Genomic DNA, 15,964 nt, shown 5'->3' with positions numbered 1-15,964 from the left:
TGTTACTTGTTTTGTTTAACACTATATTATAAAATCATTAAGTTAAGTACGTTATATCATAGTATGTAATAATTAACAATCATTCATGACATGTACTCCATAACCCGTTGGGAAAATGATGTATCAGTCGTAAATGTAAAGTTAACTGTGCATGATAATCTTCTCCACTTAATAGAGTGAAATTATCAACGTTGATGATACGGTCAGCTGTTATCTTATTTCAAGCAATGCAACATCTTTACCCTTAAAGCGCTGGAGCCGAATTTTAAAGGCCTTTGCAAACAGTTTGGATCCAGATGAGACGCCACAGAACGTGGCGTCTCATCAGGATCCAAACTGTTTGCTATTTTGATAGTATTCTTTGAAAAAAATTGAAGAAAATGCTAATTTTAGAAATTTAGCAGACGACATTTTAGCAGAAGACAAATTACCCAGCATGCAAAGGGTTAACAAGATATGTTTAGTAAAATTTTAATAAAGTCTGATTAAGGTTGTTGGACACATTATTTGGACCGGGATTATGTACGACATTAATCTTGAAATACGCACATGAACATGTATATGGGCCCTGCTCTGTGAAAAGGGAGTTTAATGCATGTATGTAATGTGTCGTCCCAGATAAGCCTGTGCAGTCAGCACAGTCTAATCAGGGACGACACTTTCCGCCTAAACTGGATTTTTGCTAAGATGAGTCTTTCTTTAAACAAAAAATATCATAAAAGCGGAAAGTGTCGTCCCTGATTAGCCTGTGCGGGCTGTACAGGCTAATCTGGAACGACACTTCACACACATGCATTAAACCCCCTTTTCACAGAGCCAGGCCCATATTTACTTTCTGAATCATAAAGGTATCATGTATCTTAGCACACGTGGTACATCAATTAGCTATTGGCTATATTATGCTCGGTGGGTCCGTGTTAATGTATCATTTGTTATCATCATACGTGTAGATTAACCGCATACTCTGATTACTTGTTAGTATCCGTGCTAGGCAGTGGAGGTTTTCATACACTTAATTTTGAGAATTGAAATAGAATATACCTCGCTCTGTGAAATGTGTTTTAATGCATGTGCGTAAAGTGTAATGTGTACAGGCTAACAAGGGACGACACTTTCCCCTTATATGATACTTTTCGTTTAACGAAAGTCTCTTCTTATCAAAAATCTAGTTTAGGCGGAAAGTGTCGTCCCTGATAAGCCTGTGCGGACTGCACAGGCTAATTTGGGACGACACTTTGCGCACATTCATTAAATATCTTTTCACAGTATATATATATATATATATATATATATATATATATATATATAATATACCTTGCTCACGTGCTTTCCTAGAGGCGCTTCAAGCTTTACGTCTCAATTTACTGATTCGATGGCCAACGGATTTAAAGTGCCAACAAGGGAATATATGAAATAAAGCTCGAATAGTGAGGTCAAACTTTGTTTATTTTTACAAATAAGTTGAAGTTTTACACAAAAATGAATCCGTGTCCGAAAGTCATCACTGGACATTTGCATCAACAAAATAAAGGCGCTTTTGACTGGTGAGTATACAGCTGTTGTTAATTTATCAAATGCAATAATTAATTAATTACATTGAATAATATTCATTCCAAATAAGTGGACGCGTTCTTAGAAGGTTCTTGCAATAATGTTTACTAACACATTTTCCTTAGTTCTTCTTTAAAGGTCTGATCTTTCATGAGTACATACGTACAGCTCATAGCCACCAGGAGGGTCAATAGTTTGGAGTTGGATTAGTGCAACTAACATTTCCCCATTAAAATTAAGTGTACTCGTTCATATTAAGTTTTTTTTACTGTTCCTCTTACACATGTACTATTTCACAAATGACACTTGTCAATTTCGAAGAACAAAAAGTGTTTAGTTCATTTGGACTTTTTTCTAGTTTCTATCTTAAAGCAAGTATTCAAGACTCAATGAGGCATATTAACAGCTGTTTCTTTGTTATAGAAAGTACATGTATACGTTTTCATTCAAGGCTATTTGTTATTTTCACGGATACAATGTGCACCGCAACATATATAGTAAATGCTTTGAACTGCGAGGCTTAGGCATGCTGTATATATATGTGCCTTGTTCTGAGAAAACTGGGCTTAATTCATGTGCGTAAAGTGCCGTCGCAGATTAGCCTGTGCAGTCCGCACAGGCTAATCAGGTACGATACTTTCCGCCTAAACTTGATTTTCGGTAAGGAGGGACTTCCTTGAAACTAAAAATACCATTAAAGCGGAAAGTGTTGTCCCTGATTAGCCTGTGCGGACTGCACAAGCTAATCTGGGACGACACTTTACGCACATGAATTAAGCCCAGTTTTCTCAGAACAAGACACATATATGCTGTTATTGCAGGTACGAGTTCATGTCGTGTACAAGACATGACATGCTCAGTTATCGTGACCTTGAGTATTACATATAGGATCTGGCACGAGTTATTTTGGGGCAATTGCACTTTACCGGTACGTAAAAAAGAAGGGAAAAACGTACCCTAACCCTAACCCGCAAAACCTAACACCTAACACAACATCTAATAATCCTTTTTATCCTATATATTTCCTTAGTATCTGGGGCTACCGCCCCAAAACTCCCGCTTTGTCGATAGTGGTAAACATCTGCGTACCGGTAAAGTACAATCCAGCCCATATTTTATTAAACGAGTTCAGGAATTTTGTTAGTAAGCGAGCCTTTGGCGAGCTTACTAACGAATTTCCTGGACGAGTTTTATAAAATATGGTATGAAATGACAACGAATGTCAGATTTTTTTATCACATGCTTTTAAATGAGCAAATTAAATAAATATTTACGCAAACATAATGAGAACACCCGAATGTTGTTTACATTCCGTGACGTTATTCGACGTTGCAACGTCATTTCCGCAAAATAACAAAATGCGATTGGTCAATCGAACGAAAACTAAGCAATGAAAACGCTTAACAAGTATTTTACACATGTGTAAGATATATAGGATCTTACACGAGTTGTCATATCATACCATATTTTATTAAACGAGTTCAGGAATACGAGTTTAATAAAATATGGTATGATATGGCAACGAGTGTCGGATCTGTTTTATCACATGCTTTTAAATGACCAAATTAAATAAATATTTACGCAAACATAATGATAAATGCCGAATGCTGTTTACATTTCGCGACGTCATCTGACGTTGCAACGTCATTTCAGTAAAATAAAATGCGATTGGTCAATAAACGAAAACTAAGCCAATGAAAACGCTAAAAGTATATTACACATGTGTAAGATAAAAATATATGTAATGGTTATATTACATGGGAAAAGGGTATGGCATGTGATGAAAAAATATTCGTAATGGTTATATTATATAGGAAACAGGGTATGGCATGTGATAAAAGTTACGAGTATCTTATACTATTTCGAATCGAAACATCTCATTACATACCGGGAACTATTTTTTCGACTTCCTTAAAACACATGTTGTAGTTTTATGGCATACATCATGTTGTACAATGTATGATGTTTCTTAAGTAAGTATTACACTGATGATAGGGGTTTCCAAGGATTTCTCGCCTACGGATGCCAATGCTATACGGTGATCGTGGACCCCAAGAGTTTACAAGTAAGTGCTAACTAGCTGACATGTATTATGCGTCGTCATAGAAAATATTGCGGATATATTGGTTTTCTAATGACGGTCACATGGCAAATCTATCTCGTCTCTGTCATATAAAGAGCAAAACACTTTTCATATTATGTTCGTTCATCATTGTGCATTGGCTTGATACTATAGCAATGTATAATAATCAGGCATTTATGAGTTATTATCTTGAAAAACGCGGAAAATGGCCTCTTTCAACATCTCCGCTTTTTATGTCTTACCGTAATTACTCTATGTTTTCGGACACTCTAAGTTTTCGGACACCCCTTTTTTCAGAAAAAATAATTATTTTTCGTGACTCTTAATTTTCGGACACACGAGTTTTCGTCCATAATAAATGTCTCTAAGTTTTCGGACAGTATATTTTACAGCGCTATTTTACCATATTTAGGTCCTGTTTTCGATATCTAATGACACCTTGATCATGGGGTTTTCCAAACAGATTAACATCATAAAACAAGGCAGGTGCATGCCTGAGGGCAACGGGCCATTACATTTGTGTTATTGGGTAAATAACCTTGTAAACCGGTATTAAACAAAGGTTTCGCCCGATAGCATAAGCGTTATGACAATTATCAGGCGTAGTGCCAATTAACAGTTCAATTACCTACCGCAATGGTACTACCCCTTCCCTGTAAAATAACTGTGACAAATACCGAACGCTTCAAAGTGTGATGCACCCTATTGCAAGTTTTACGAACAATGGAAGGTGTTAGACAACAACGGAAATGAACAAACAAAGAATTCATAGTTTGCTTTTTTATTGCGTTAATTACAGGTTCATACTAGCGAGTATCGGTACATCACATGCTCATCTTTGAACTCGTTGGTCAAAGTACAACCTTGTAATAACTTTCTGTCAAATAAATTAAGCATTTAAAGTTATTTAAAATGCAGTGCAAACATATATAACTGTAATTTATACCATACTGCATGGTATTTTACAAGCGCGTGCTATTACCGGTAGTCGTTGATACAATTGATGCTATTTTCGGACACTTCAATTTTCGACTCTAAGTTTTCGGACACCTGTATTTTGTGAATATTTTTCGTATCTAAGAAGATACTCCGGAAACGTAATGAAAATGTTTGCGGGAACAATAACTTTGTCAAGTTCGCTGATCAGCTTAATTGACAAATGACTTATTTAAAACAGCCGATGTATTATCTAAATTGACACTTTGTTCATGTACGCTTGACTGTTTTTCAAAATAGCTCTAGTTATACCTGATATATTGTAATATATATTTTTATAGCTTATCTACATTTATAGTTTTTTCTCCGTTTTATTTATCATACGGCTTATAAATATGTATACTCCATCATGCGTTTTCTTTAATTCCTACACTATAGATTGACTTATTTGCAATCTGCTGTAGGTCATACAGACTGTTGGGCCACAGAATGGATTCGTTAACTATGTAAGCAAACCTTTTTATACCAAATTTTTAATTCGTATTAAACACCGGATAAGACACCTAATTTACATGTAATAAGATTTAGAAGTATTTCAACTAATGCAGTTTATTGGTTTCGTTAATAATTTTTACTACGCAGAAAAAAAGTTTGTTTGGATCGTGTCCATTCATTACTCAAAACTGTAATACAAGTTTGTTTTATTGTTGTGCCATGCATATTGAGTCTTTTTGACTTAAAGGGGCATTTTCACATGTTTTGGCATGTATTGAAGTTTGTCATTAGATGCTTTCAATTGATACATGTAAACATTGGATCTAAAAAGCTCCAGTAAAAAAATAGAAAAAAATGTAACCCTCAACAGAGCTCGAACCACTGACCCCTGGAGTCCATACGTAAAAGTCTACCACTTAGACCACTTGGCCATCCGTGCTTATACAATTATTATGTATTTTATACTTTATATAAGCAATCCTCGCAGTTTAAAAAAATATAACGACAACAACAGAACTCTCCAAATTATGCAATCGTTATGCAGCGCTTTATAATTGTGCGGTTTTTAAATCTTCAAAAGATGCATATAATGGCTATTTTAGAGCATGATAAATGTTCAGTATTGTTTCCTCACAAACATCATACCAGAAATGAAAATTTGCGAATCTGAAACAACAGGTTTTTTTATTGTGTCAATTTACCATAACTTGAAAATGCCCCTTTAAAGGTTTGTCATAGTCTGTTTTCCCTCCCTAGGTCCGCTGGGCCGAGGAGGACTACCACCACATGTTTGCCACCGGAAGTACATACACGCTGCACGTGGCGAGCGCTGACACGAGCGGGACAGTGGTCATCTGGGACGTGGCGCTAGGTAGAGCCAGGACAGTACTGGAGGACGAACAGTCGCACGCGCTTATACTGGGTAGTGTTACCTGTACTGAGAGCGTTAACATTAAAGTGTATTGGCATTGGAGTGTTCTTTATAGGAGAACAATTATGCTTTCCGTTTTCAACTTATATTTGTAAATCAACTCTTTTTTGCTTTCAACTGCAAGCAGTATTCAGGACTGATTTAAGTTGATCCGGACTAACTACAGTCCGTTCTAAAAATGGATAGGTCTGCAACCAAAAAGACTGAAGGCTTAATATTGCCTTTATAAAAGAAATGAATGTTCATTCGGTATTTTATATCTAATTTATATTAGGGATTGAGAATAATGATGTTGCACGGGATGAAGACTTATTGAAGAAGAACAATTCAAAAGGTGTACAATGCATACATTAAAATCGCTTCGGAACCTCTAGAGTGTGGTATTTTCAATTATCAGGTATGGAATGGCAAAAGGGTCACACCGACTCGCACGATCTTCTGTTTCTGCTCCGATCCCCAGATACTCTGGAATTGTGGGATGCGTTTTCTGGAACGAGGCTGTGGCAGAAAACATTCCCATTAAACATTCTGGCATTTGACATTGATCCTTTTGACATGGAGCGCCTTGTATGTAAGTGTCATTTTGAGTGAAAATATTGCTATTTAAAGTGAATACTGCACTCAATTGCACTCCATTCACTGGGTACTTTTTTTATTAATATTTCCTATATGTATACTGACTTGTTCAAAAGGCTTGGATCGGGTCAGATTGATGACGAGTAGGTCACAAGAGTTTTGAATCGTGTTATTTCTTAAATTGTGATCCAGCATTTGTAAACATATTGCAAAATATGTATTTTTCCAGAAAGGAAACTAATTTCCGCGTTGAATAAGACCGAGTTCATGGAAATCGCTGCACAATTGATGAAGTTATGGCTGTTCAAATCTATGCAACCTGTTTTAGGGTCATTTTGAGTTGAATACCTTGTTATATATATTTGATAGTGGATTTTTTTTTTCAGAGAAGTTGATGTTTCGTTATAATTTGATTAGTTTTTCATTCAAAATGATGGTTTTACTAATTAATATCATAGCCACACGCTAACCACCTGTGACTTGTTCATGATAATTATGATGAAAATGATAATTGAAAAAATGTCATAGATACAAAAAAAGATTTTTATATTCGGAAAGCTACATAACACTTATGACATGCTCATTTATAATGATCAAAAATCGAAATCGGAAAAATATAAGAAATAGAAAAATAGAAGACAGTTTGAAAGAGCTAAATAACGCTGATGACTAAGAAAATAAACATACATGCTCGTTTATTTATGATGAAAAATCAACATCGGAAAAATAGGAGACAGTTTGTAACAATTTTTGTATCGATCATTTCAAGAAAATACGTACGTTACCAACATATTGTTAAAACTATTATTCAAATTTTTAAGCATGCATGGTGTAGTGGGTTAGCGGTAGCTTTTGCTTCCCATGTTCGGACCGCATGGGTTGCACATTTTTAATTTTATCGTTTTCATTGTTAATATAATTATTTCAAACTATGAACATTATTTAAGTTTTGTGCTGGAAATTTGCTCTTTGCACAGGCAAAATCAACCATTTGCATTCAAAAACTCCACCATGCCACAACTTATATAGGTCTTCATGTTTCAAATGGGTTGTGATTATATGTTTCTGTACATTTGTGGATGAATCAATCTTCACTTAATCACACTACATTGCCCGATTTCTCAATAATGCGAAATACAAATGTATGTTTAAAAAACTTTTAAAACCTACTCACCCTAAAGAATTATCCGTGAGATTCAAAAACACCCGGTCTTTAGCGCCATCTCGGAAGTAGCATTGGCTCATTGGCGTCGCTCTGGAGAGCGGCGACTAGTATGTAATGCATTTTTTTTCGCTTATGGGAGGAGAAGTTATTTTACGGATCAATGTATATATTTTTGTTTTAAGAATATCTTGCATAGTGGTGATTTTTTGTGTAAATTAGTGTAAATAAGTACTGCATTTGTGCCTATTACATTTATTACAACATTTATTGCCAATAATGCAAAGCTAATTGTTTAAATTAATAACTGATCCACAACTGATCACAGGGGAAAGATCACAGGGATTGGGCAAATACGCGAAACTTTCTGGTTTTGTATAAAAACAAAATATAATCAAAATATATTTATTTTGTGGAGTTTCTAATTTGCTTATTTAGTGGAAAATCAATGTGGTACGATATTTGACGACCTATCGCACAAGCAAGTTTGTTGGAAGGCGTAGTGGTACGAAAACGTACAATGTATTAGTTTATTAATAGACATATAATAACGATCGCCATACACAACTTTACCAAATAGCAGTACATAAATAATGTCAGCCGGAATAGCTCAGTTGGGAGAGCGTTAGACTGAAGTTGTTTACGCAACCATCATCTAAAGGCCCCCATATTCAATCCCGGGTTCCAGCACGAACGGAACAGTTCGGCGGCTGACAATTTTTTTCAGTCAGGTTAATAAATATAATAAGGCTTTATTTTATGTAGACATTTTAAAATCCATTTTACTACAATTGGACATGTTTATTAAAATTAATGGATGCCACGTGGTGACAACGTTAATTAAAATTTCTTACGTCACTTAAATATCTTATAAAAAAATACACGTGTTTTTATATTAACAAATAAATGCAAACAACACATCTATTATCCATGTTTTTATGGTTGTCGATCATAGGCCCTAAGTACTATCCCTACCACATATAGAGCGCTAAGCGCGACACGTATTATTGATTGTAACAATGAGCTGCGATAAAGGAAGCAGCCGCTTATCAAGGAGGAGCTGTGTCCCAGCAACCCGTTTCCCTAGAGTCAAGCACTCCTCGGAGTTTTGTTTTAAGAACCACATATAGAGCGCGAAGCGCGACATGTATTACTATCCAGGTGGTATGGGCCCTTTAGCATTATCCGACCATTACGTCCGAAGTTATCTTCCTTAGAATTTGAGAAATTTTGAAATCGTTGTTCAAAATTTTCATCCGATTCTTCCCAAACTTGCACAGGTTTTTTTATCAATGAGGACCCAACCCAAACTCTATATGAGCAATATCGGACCATAGGTCCAGAATTATGTCTCTTTGAATTTAAAAATTAAAGTGAAAAACTGCTTGGTTAGGTGATTATGTCAACATTTTTCATCAGATTCTTTCCAAACTTACAGTGCGTTCATATCAATGAGCATTTTACCTCATTTAAAATGAGAAACATCGGGACAATAAGTCCAGATTTTTTTTCTATTAAATTTGACAAAATTTCCACTTGTTTAAAAGAGTTCACAACTTTCGTCTGAATCTTTCCAAACTTGTTAAGTGTTTTTATATCAGTATTACTCGAACCCTATTGAAAATGATGAGCAATAAATCTATTACGATCTTTTACTGAGTTTCAAAGTATTGTGAAATGCAGCTTCTTTATGCAATTTACAGTTTTCATTCAAAAAATTTTCAAACTTATACAGTGTTTTCATATCAATGAGTACTCAACCCCTACCGTTAATGAGCAACGTAAGAATAAGTTCACAATCATCTCCCCTTGAAGTTCAGAAAAATATGAAATTACGCTTACAAGATGAAGCAGATTTTTTAAAACCTACACAGTTCTGTTCCATTAATGAAAACTGCACACGGATGCCAGTAAAAAAATGGAAACCAATGTAAATAAAATGAACTATGAAATATTTAGGGGTTACAACACAAAATCATAGATAATGGTTATTTGGGGGTTATAACACAACATCATAGATAATGGTTATTTGGGGTTTATAACACAAAATTATAGATAATGGTTATACCAGTATCTTTTTCTATTTTGTTTAAAATAATCGGCCAATATATTAATATTTACAGTAGAAAAAAAATCGTTCCATGTAACTTCATTGAGTGCCGTTTACACTGAAATTCCCGACGCCCTTTGATGCTTTGCATCAATACTTATCTTGTTTAATAATGCATCGCAAAAAAGAGTTAGCATCCGTGATTAACGACATTGACTGACTTGAATATTTGAAAAAAACAACAACACCACAACAGGTCAGATTTTTTAAAGAAAAGATAAAATAATATTTGCATACTGCCATTGGAATATGTAGCACAAGGAAACCACACAAACACGTGGTCCAGAAGAGTCTAAGCGTTATTGATGAAGGGTCTCAAGACATTTTTCTATAAGAATTTAAGACAAAATTTACAAACAGCTATTATGTTTGTGTGTTCTCAAGGTTTATGTGAGGCGCCGCGCGTGCTGATGTGCACGGATGTCTCGGTCATCAAGTCTCCAGGGGACTCCTTCAGATCCATCCGCCTTGCGGATCCAAATCCCACCGTTACACGTACGGAGTTCAGCAGTGCTTCAATAAACATCTGTTGTCGTTATAATATGTATTACTAGTACAAACTATTGCTTCATCGATCCCAATTCATTGTAAATAATTTCAGATTTGTGTGGACTTTACTGTTGTTGTAATATTGGTTAATATTTGTTTTCTTCCATTGTTGTTTGTTAATGTTGTATCAAACAGACGCCGAAATATTTCAGTTATTTTCAACGAGCCCATAGGGCGAAATTTTCCATTATAGAACAATATGCGACTACTTCTGCTACAACCATGCATTATATGAACTTTAAATGTGTAAACGGGCATATTGGAAGGTTAGGCATAGCTTATCACGAACATCAAACAACGCAAAACAAAGAAAGTTCTCTTGCATATGGTTAAATACATACACAATTAAATACGCTTTCACTTGTCCAGCTTCCGGCAGCGAACGGCGGACTTCCGGTAGCAGTATGCAGCGCCTGGCAGCCCGCAGCACAAGCTCACTTTCCAAGATGGCGTCCCTAGCAACCAACATCCTTAATGTACCAGACCCGCTGAAAAGAAGGTCGGTATTTTACGGTTAGGTGAATCATCAGATCAATCTGTTTTGGCATTGCTTTTATTTTGTCCGGTTTTGAATACTTCAGAGATGGGGCGTTTAGTAAATCAACATTACAAATCATTTTGTTGAAACGATATGCATACATTCATTCATTCATTCATTCATTCATTCATTCATTCATTCATTCATTCATTCATTCATTCATACATTCATTCATTCATTTATTCATCTTGTCATTTATTAATTAATTTATTCATTTATTTGTTTGTTTGTTCATTTTGTTTCATTTTTCTCCTTCTTGGTCATTATAATAGAATCATCTTCTTCTTACTATTAATAAACCAATTACCATTTGTTCTTTTTAACGGAGCAATTATTATCCTCAAATGCAAACAACAACACCACCTATTTTTGTTCGATTTGCTAAAATGAAGGTCGCCTACCTCTGGATTCGTTGAGTGCATATACAACCAGATCCTTTCACAGCATCTAAACACTTCCATCACAGGAGCAGCGCCCTATCTGATGACGATTCCGACGTGATGACGTCATGTGTTCAGGTGGTGTTCAGCCCCGCCCACCAGCATCTCGTCCTTCTCGTGTTCCCCTCTGAGATACAGACACTTGATATCGAGGTGGACATCGTGGTCAGCGCCATCAGGCTCGACAAGAACGCGGCACTCTTTTTAAAGGTTTTATTGACTTTTTATTTTATTATTTGTATGCCCTATGCGACAATAATGATTTAAAATTAAGTATATGGCGTAGATAATATCGTTCTTACAAAAAAAAATTTATAGCCAGATTGTGTCGGAAAAATGTATAGGCAGGACAGCTAAAGTGATTGAAGCGTTTATGCCGTGAATTGTTCGACATTATCATTTGAATAGAATATAAGGCACATTGGGTCAAGATGAAAAGTCATGATCACCGTAAGTAAATACCGACCAATAGTGTCTGCTCAAAATCATGGATGTATATGTGTCTCGTAGGGTAAATTTCAGATTAATAAAATATATTATCAATTGAAAGCTATAATAACTTATCTTGTAGAAAACAGTTTGGTAAAGAAAATAACCCAAACACTATTACATTAACAGGAAAAGTCTAGCGCGCTGATCTCCGACATCTATTATTACATATATACATGTATATATATTTGTGTTTGTTGCTAGTTTGTCATATCTATTTCCCTTCCTATAAATTTTGAAACTTTCATGTATATCCCTTTCTAGTTTGTCAATGTCTAATTTCTTGTCAGTGCATCCCGTGCCAGAACGTGGACGTGTTGTTCTGTCTTCATGACAACGGCAGTGTCTCGCTGAGAGTCAAACGTGACAGAATTGGCTCGCCCGGTAAACGAGTAGATAAATAACTGAAACGCAATTGTTCGTATGAGCCGCGTTCTGAGAAAACTGGGCTTAATGCTTGTGTGTAAAGTGTCGTCCGAGATTAGTCTTGCGGTCCGCACAGGCTAATCAGGGACGACACTTTCCGCATAAATTGGATTTTTGCTAGGAAGAGACTTCCTTTAAACGAAAAATGTCATAAAAGCGGAAAGTGTCGTCCCTGATTAGCCTGTGCGGACTACACAAGCTAATCTGGGACGACACTTTACGCAAATGCATTATTTCCAGTTTTCTCAGAACGCGACTCAATTATAGTCATGATTTGTTTGATACATAGAGGATATTTGTTGGATTCGGTGGAATATCGAATATATTTCACGAGCTTCGCCACTCGTGAAAATATATATTTTCTATGATCACGAGTGAAATAAAATCGATATTCCATCGAATCCGACAAATTTTCTTTTTATTTTATGCTTTTTTAACCGTTTATTTACATTGTAAATGAGTTTAACTGGATAATTTCGCTGGATTAATGACGTCATTTTGTCGAAAAAATGACGTCATTTCACAGTTAAACAGTGAAAAATATCGATATTTGTCACTGTTATTTTTCATTTTTTTAAAACAGTGGAATACCAATTTTATTTCACTGATATTTCTCTATAAACCACCGGAAAGCATAAAATAAATGTAATTACATTACTCTTTTTGCCGAAGGCACTCATTCCTTTTGAACAGAAAAAAACTTGAATTTATTAATCACCTCGTGGGGATAACCTTGATGATATCCATGCATATTCGGTCACGTACATGTTTAAGAAACAACATTCAATATTTATTTATCATTATGTTCTTGCTTATGTCTTATATGGAAGAGCAGTCCAACCTTGGGCCAGAAATTAATGAGTTTCAAGATTTTGATTGGGACAAATACAAAGTACACTAAGACTTCAAATCAATTATATTACTTCTATTGTTAATATGAACACCATCCGTTTTGCTAAATTTTATTATTTTTAATGAATAGGCAATATAGATCAGAGCAACATTATTATTTTAAATTTCGACTTAAGATGTCAGCCTTGTACGAGTTTTCTTCTTTCTATAATTTCTATAATGTACATATGAAAATGAGCTGAATCGCTTTGATGATTGTTAACGCTTTAGTAAATTACGTTTAGCCCATTGATGCTTAGCGTCTATAAAAAAAGGCCTTGGCAGACAGCGTAGACCCAGATGAGACGCCGCATGATGCGGCGTCTCATCTGGGTCTGCGCTGTTTGCTTAAAGGAATTTCTGTAAGAAATATTATATATATAAATAAATATACTAGACATCCCTGATTTTGAAAATAAATTGATCCAATTTAGAAGGATGGGAGAGTCCACTAGGCATAAATGGGTTAATCTGTCGCGATAGGTCAGTTGATTCTTACTTTTTAACAAGTGTCCACCAGACGTAAACTTTACCTTATATTCTTTCAGAGCATGCAGACCTATTTGATCTTACGTACGAGCCACGCTGCCATTCCGACTCCCTCCGTCTGCTACGTCATTGCAAGGTGTACGGCTTTACGTGCCAACCCGCCACAGAGAGACAGGTGTCGCTGTTGCTGAGCGACGGTAGAATCATCTTAATTGATGTCATGGCAACGGATTTCACAAAATCTGGTGTATGTAATGAATTTCCCTAAGCTTTTACTTCTTGGCCTTATATTGCGTATATATTTCTGTCAATTTAAGTAATACATAGTTCAGGCATTGTCGCGATTATTTTTTATTTTCCAACATGTTTGTAAAATGATAAAAAATAATAATTAAGAATGTAAACAATAATGAGTTTCTGTAGGATTAATGAAATATGTTGACAAGGATAAGAAGAATATTAATTAAATTAAGTCAGTATTTGTACACATGTATTTTTAATTAATATTATTTTGTATAGGACAGCCTTCTTCCGTCGAAGATAACCACAAGCCTGGCGGATGCGATCGGCGGTCGTCAAGTAATGGCAAATAGTATTAATTGCATCCAGACGGAAAATAAGATAACTCTTGGTATGGTTATGTCGGGGCTCGTTAGCGGACTTGTCTCCCCTGTAACTGCACTGGCCATGATCCGAAGTCGTACCGTCACTCAAAGAGTCAACGAGTTGCTGGCAGTTGGTATGTAGATTATTGTAGGGAGTATATACTGTGGGTATGCGAGGCATACAAATAATATCACTCCAACAATCAAACGTAGTTTACTAGTTTTCCCAAACAGATCAAAGCATCCTAGCTAATACTAGTAAAAAAAATGTTATTGATTTATTAGAATGTTCGTTAGAAATACGTATTCATGGTTTCCACTTCAACATGTTGCCATTGCATTCATTTTTGTACATGTGAATCACAAATATAAAAGTTGTACATCTACCTGTTTTCAAGGGTCCGACCAAGGGACGGTCCAACTGCTGAATGTGTACACAGGTCAGGTGGTGTCCGAATACAAGTTGTTTACCGCCCCTGTCAGGGGAATCGAAGTAATAAGCGAGCTACATCTGCTGGCTTTCTCATACCCGGACCCATCCTCCTATGGCAATAGGAAGGTCCGAAGTGATATTGCAATATTAAATATGAAATCAGGTATAAAGTACTTCGTATAATAGTGAACTATGATCGTTTAAAAGATAAAATTAATAGCACACGTTTAGTTTTAAAAGTTTTATTTGAACAATTACCTTCTATTACTCGTAGACTTTCGTTTTTCTTTAAATGTTTTAGTTTAGTTTGAATCGTGTAATTTATATAACATCACCAAAATACACAAAACGTGTACAACACACATTATAAACACATGCTGCATATGAAAGAGAGAGTGACAGTGTACATAAAGTTATTACCATTAGATAGAAAACATGTCACTGTATTACAGGAAGGTCGGACTTTCTCTCAATTAACAAAGACAACAGAGGTGCCATTGAAATGGCTCGTATATCTCCGGCCAGGTAATTAAACTGCGATTGTAGTGTTAAAGTTGGTTCGTATATCTCCGGCCAGGTAATTTAACTGCGATTGCAGTGTTAAAGTTGGTTCGTATATCTCCGGCCAGGTAATTTAATTGCGATTGTAGTGTTAAAGTTGGTTCGTATATCTCCGGCTAGGTAATTTAACTGCGATTGTAGTTTAATAGTTGGCTCGTATACCTCCGGCCCAGGTAAATTAACTGCGATTGTAGTGTAATAGTTGGCTTGTTTACCTTCGGCCAGGTAATTTAACTGCGATTGTAGTGTTAAAGTTGGTTCGTATATCTCCGGCCAGGTAATTTAACTGCGAGTGTAGTGTTAAAGTTGGTTCCTATATCTCCGGCTAGGTAATTCAACCGCGATTGTAGTGTAATAGTTGGTTCGTATATCTCCGGCCAGGTAATTTAACTGTGATTGTAGTGTTAAAGTTGGTTCGAATATCTCCGGCTAGGTAATTTAACTGCGATTGTAGTGTAATAGTTGGCTGGTATATCTCCGGCCAGGTAATTTAACTGCGAGTGTAGTGTTAAGTTGGCTCGTATTTGTCCGGCTAGGTAATTTAACTGCGATAGTAGTGTTATGTTGGCTGGTATATCTCCGGCCAGGTAATTTAACAGCTATTGAAGTGTTAAAGTTGGCTCGTTTATCTCCGGCTAGGTAATTTAACTGCGATTGTAGTGTAATAGTTGGCTCGTATACCTCCGGCCAGGTAATTTG

The 15,964-nt window shown here is 35.8% G+C and overlaps 1 protein-coding gene across 4 annotated transcripts in view; it reads left to right on the top strand.

Moving 5' to 3' along the window:
• The first annotated feature begins 460 nt into the window (after positions 1 to 460).
• The window catches only part of LOC127841837 (WD repeat-containing protein 11-like), a 53,740-nt gene continuing 38,236 nt past the window's right edge, over positions 461 to 15,964 (top strand). The window contains exons 1-14 of one of the 4 annotated variants that reach the window (XM_052370960.1): positions 461 to 522; positions 1,336 to 1,544; positions 3,547 to 3,616; positions 5,035 to 5,076; positions 5,822 to 5,987; positions 6,394 to 6,567; positions 10,229 to 10,339; positions 10,763 to 10,892; positions 11,398 to 11,581; positions 12,151 to 12,244; positions 13,726 to 13,913; positions 14,186 to 14,405; positions 14,670 to 14,867; positions 15,157 to 15,229. In XM_052370960.1, the coding sequence (XP_052226920.1) occupies positions 1,480 to 1,544; positions 3,547 to 3,616; positions 5,035 to 5,076; positions 5,822 to 5,987; positions 6,394 to 6,567; positions 10,229 to 10,339; positions 10,763 to 10,892; positions 11,398 to 11,581; positions 12,151 to 12,244; positions 13,726 to 13,913; positions 14,186 to 14,405; positions 14,670 to 14,867; positions 15,157 to 15,229 (1,715 nt within the window). In that variant the 5' untranslated portion in view covers positions 461 to 522; positions 1,336 to 1,479. Of the gene's footprint in view, positions 523 to 1,284; positions 1,545 to 3,546; positions 3,617 to 5,034; positions 5,077 to 5,821; positions 5,988 to 6,393; positions 6,568 to 10,228; positions 10,340 to 10,762; positions 10,893 to 11,397; positions 11,582 to 12,150; positions 12,245 to 13,725; positions 13,914 to 14,185; positions 14,406 to 14,669; positions 14,868 to 15,156; positions 15,230 to 15,964 lie in introns of those variants that run through there. The other 3 variants (XM_052370961.1, XM_052370959.1, XM_052370962.1) reach the window with 3 other exon arrangements.

Source organism: Dreissena polymorpha, chromosome 8 (genome assembly GCF_020536995.1).
Source record: "Dreissena polymorpha isolate Duluth1 chromosome 8, UMN_Dpol_1.0, whole genome shotgun sequence".
Lineage (NCBI taxonomy): Eukaryota > Metazoa > Mollusca > Bivalvia > Myida > Dreissenidae > Dreissena > Dreissena polymorpha.
This window is presented reverse-complemented; position numbering and strand designations above follow the sequence as displayed.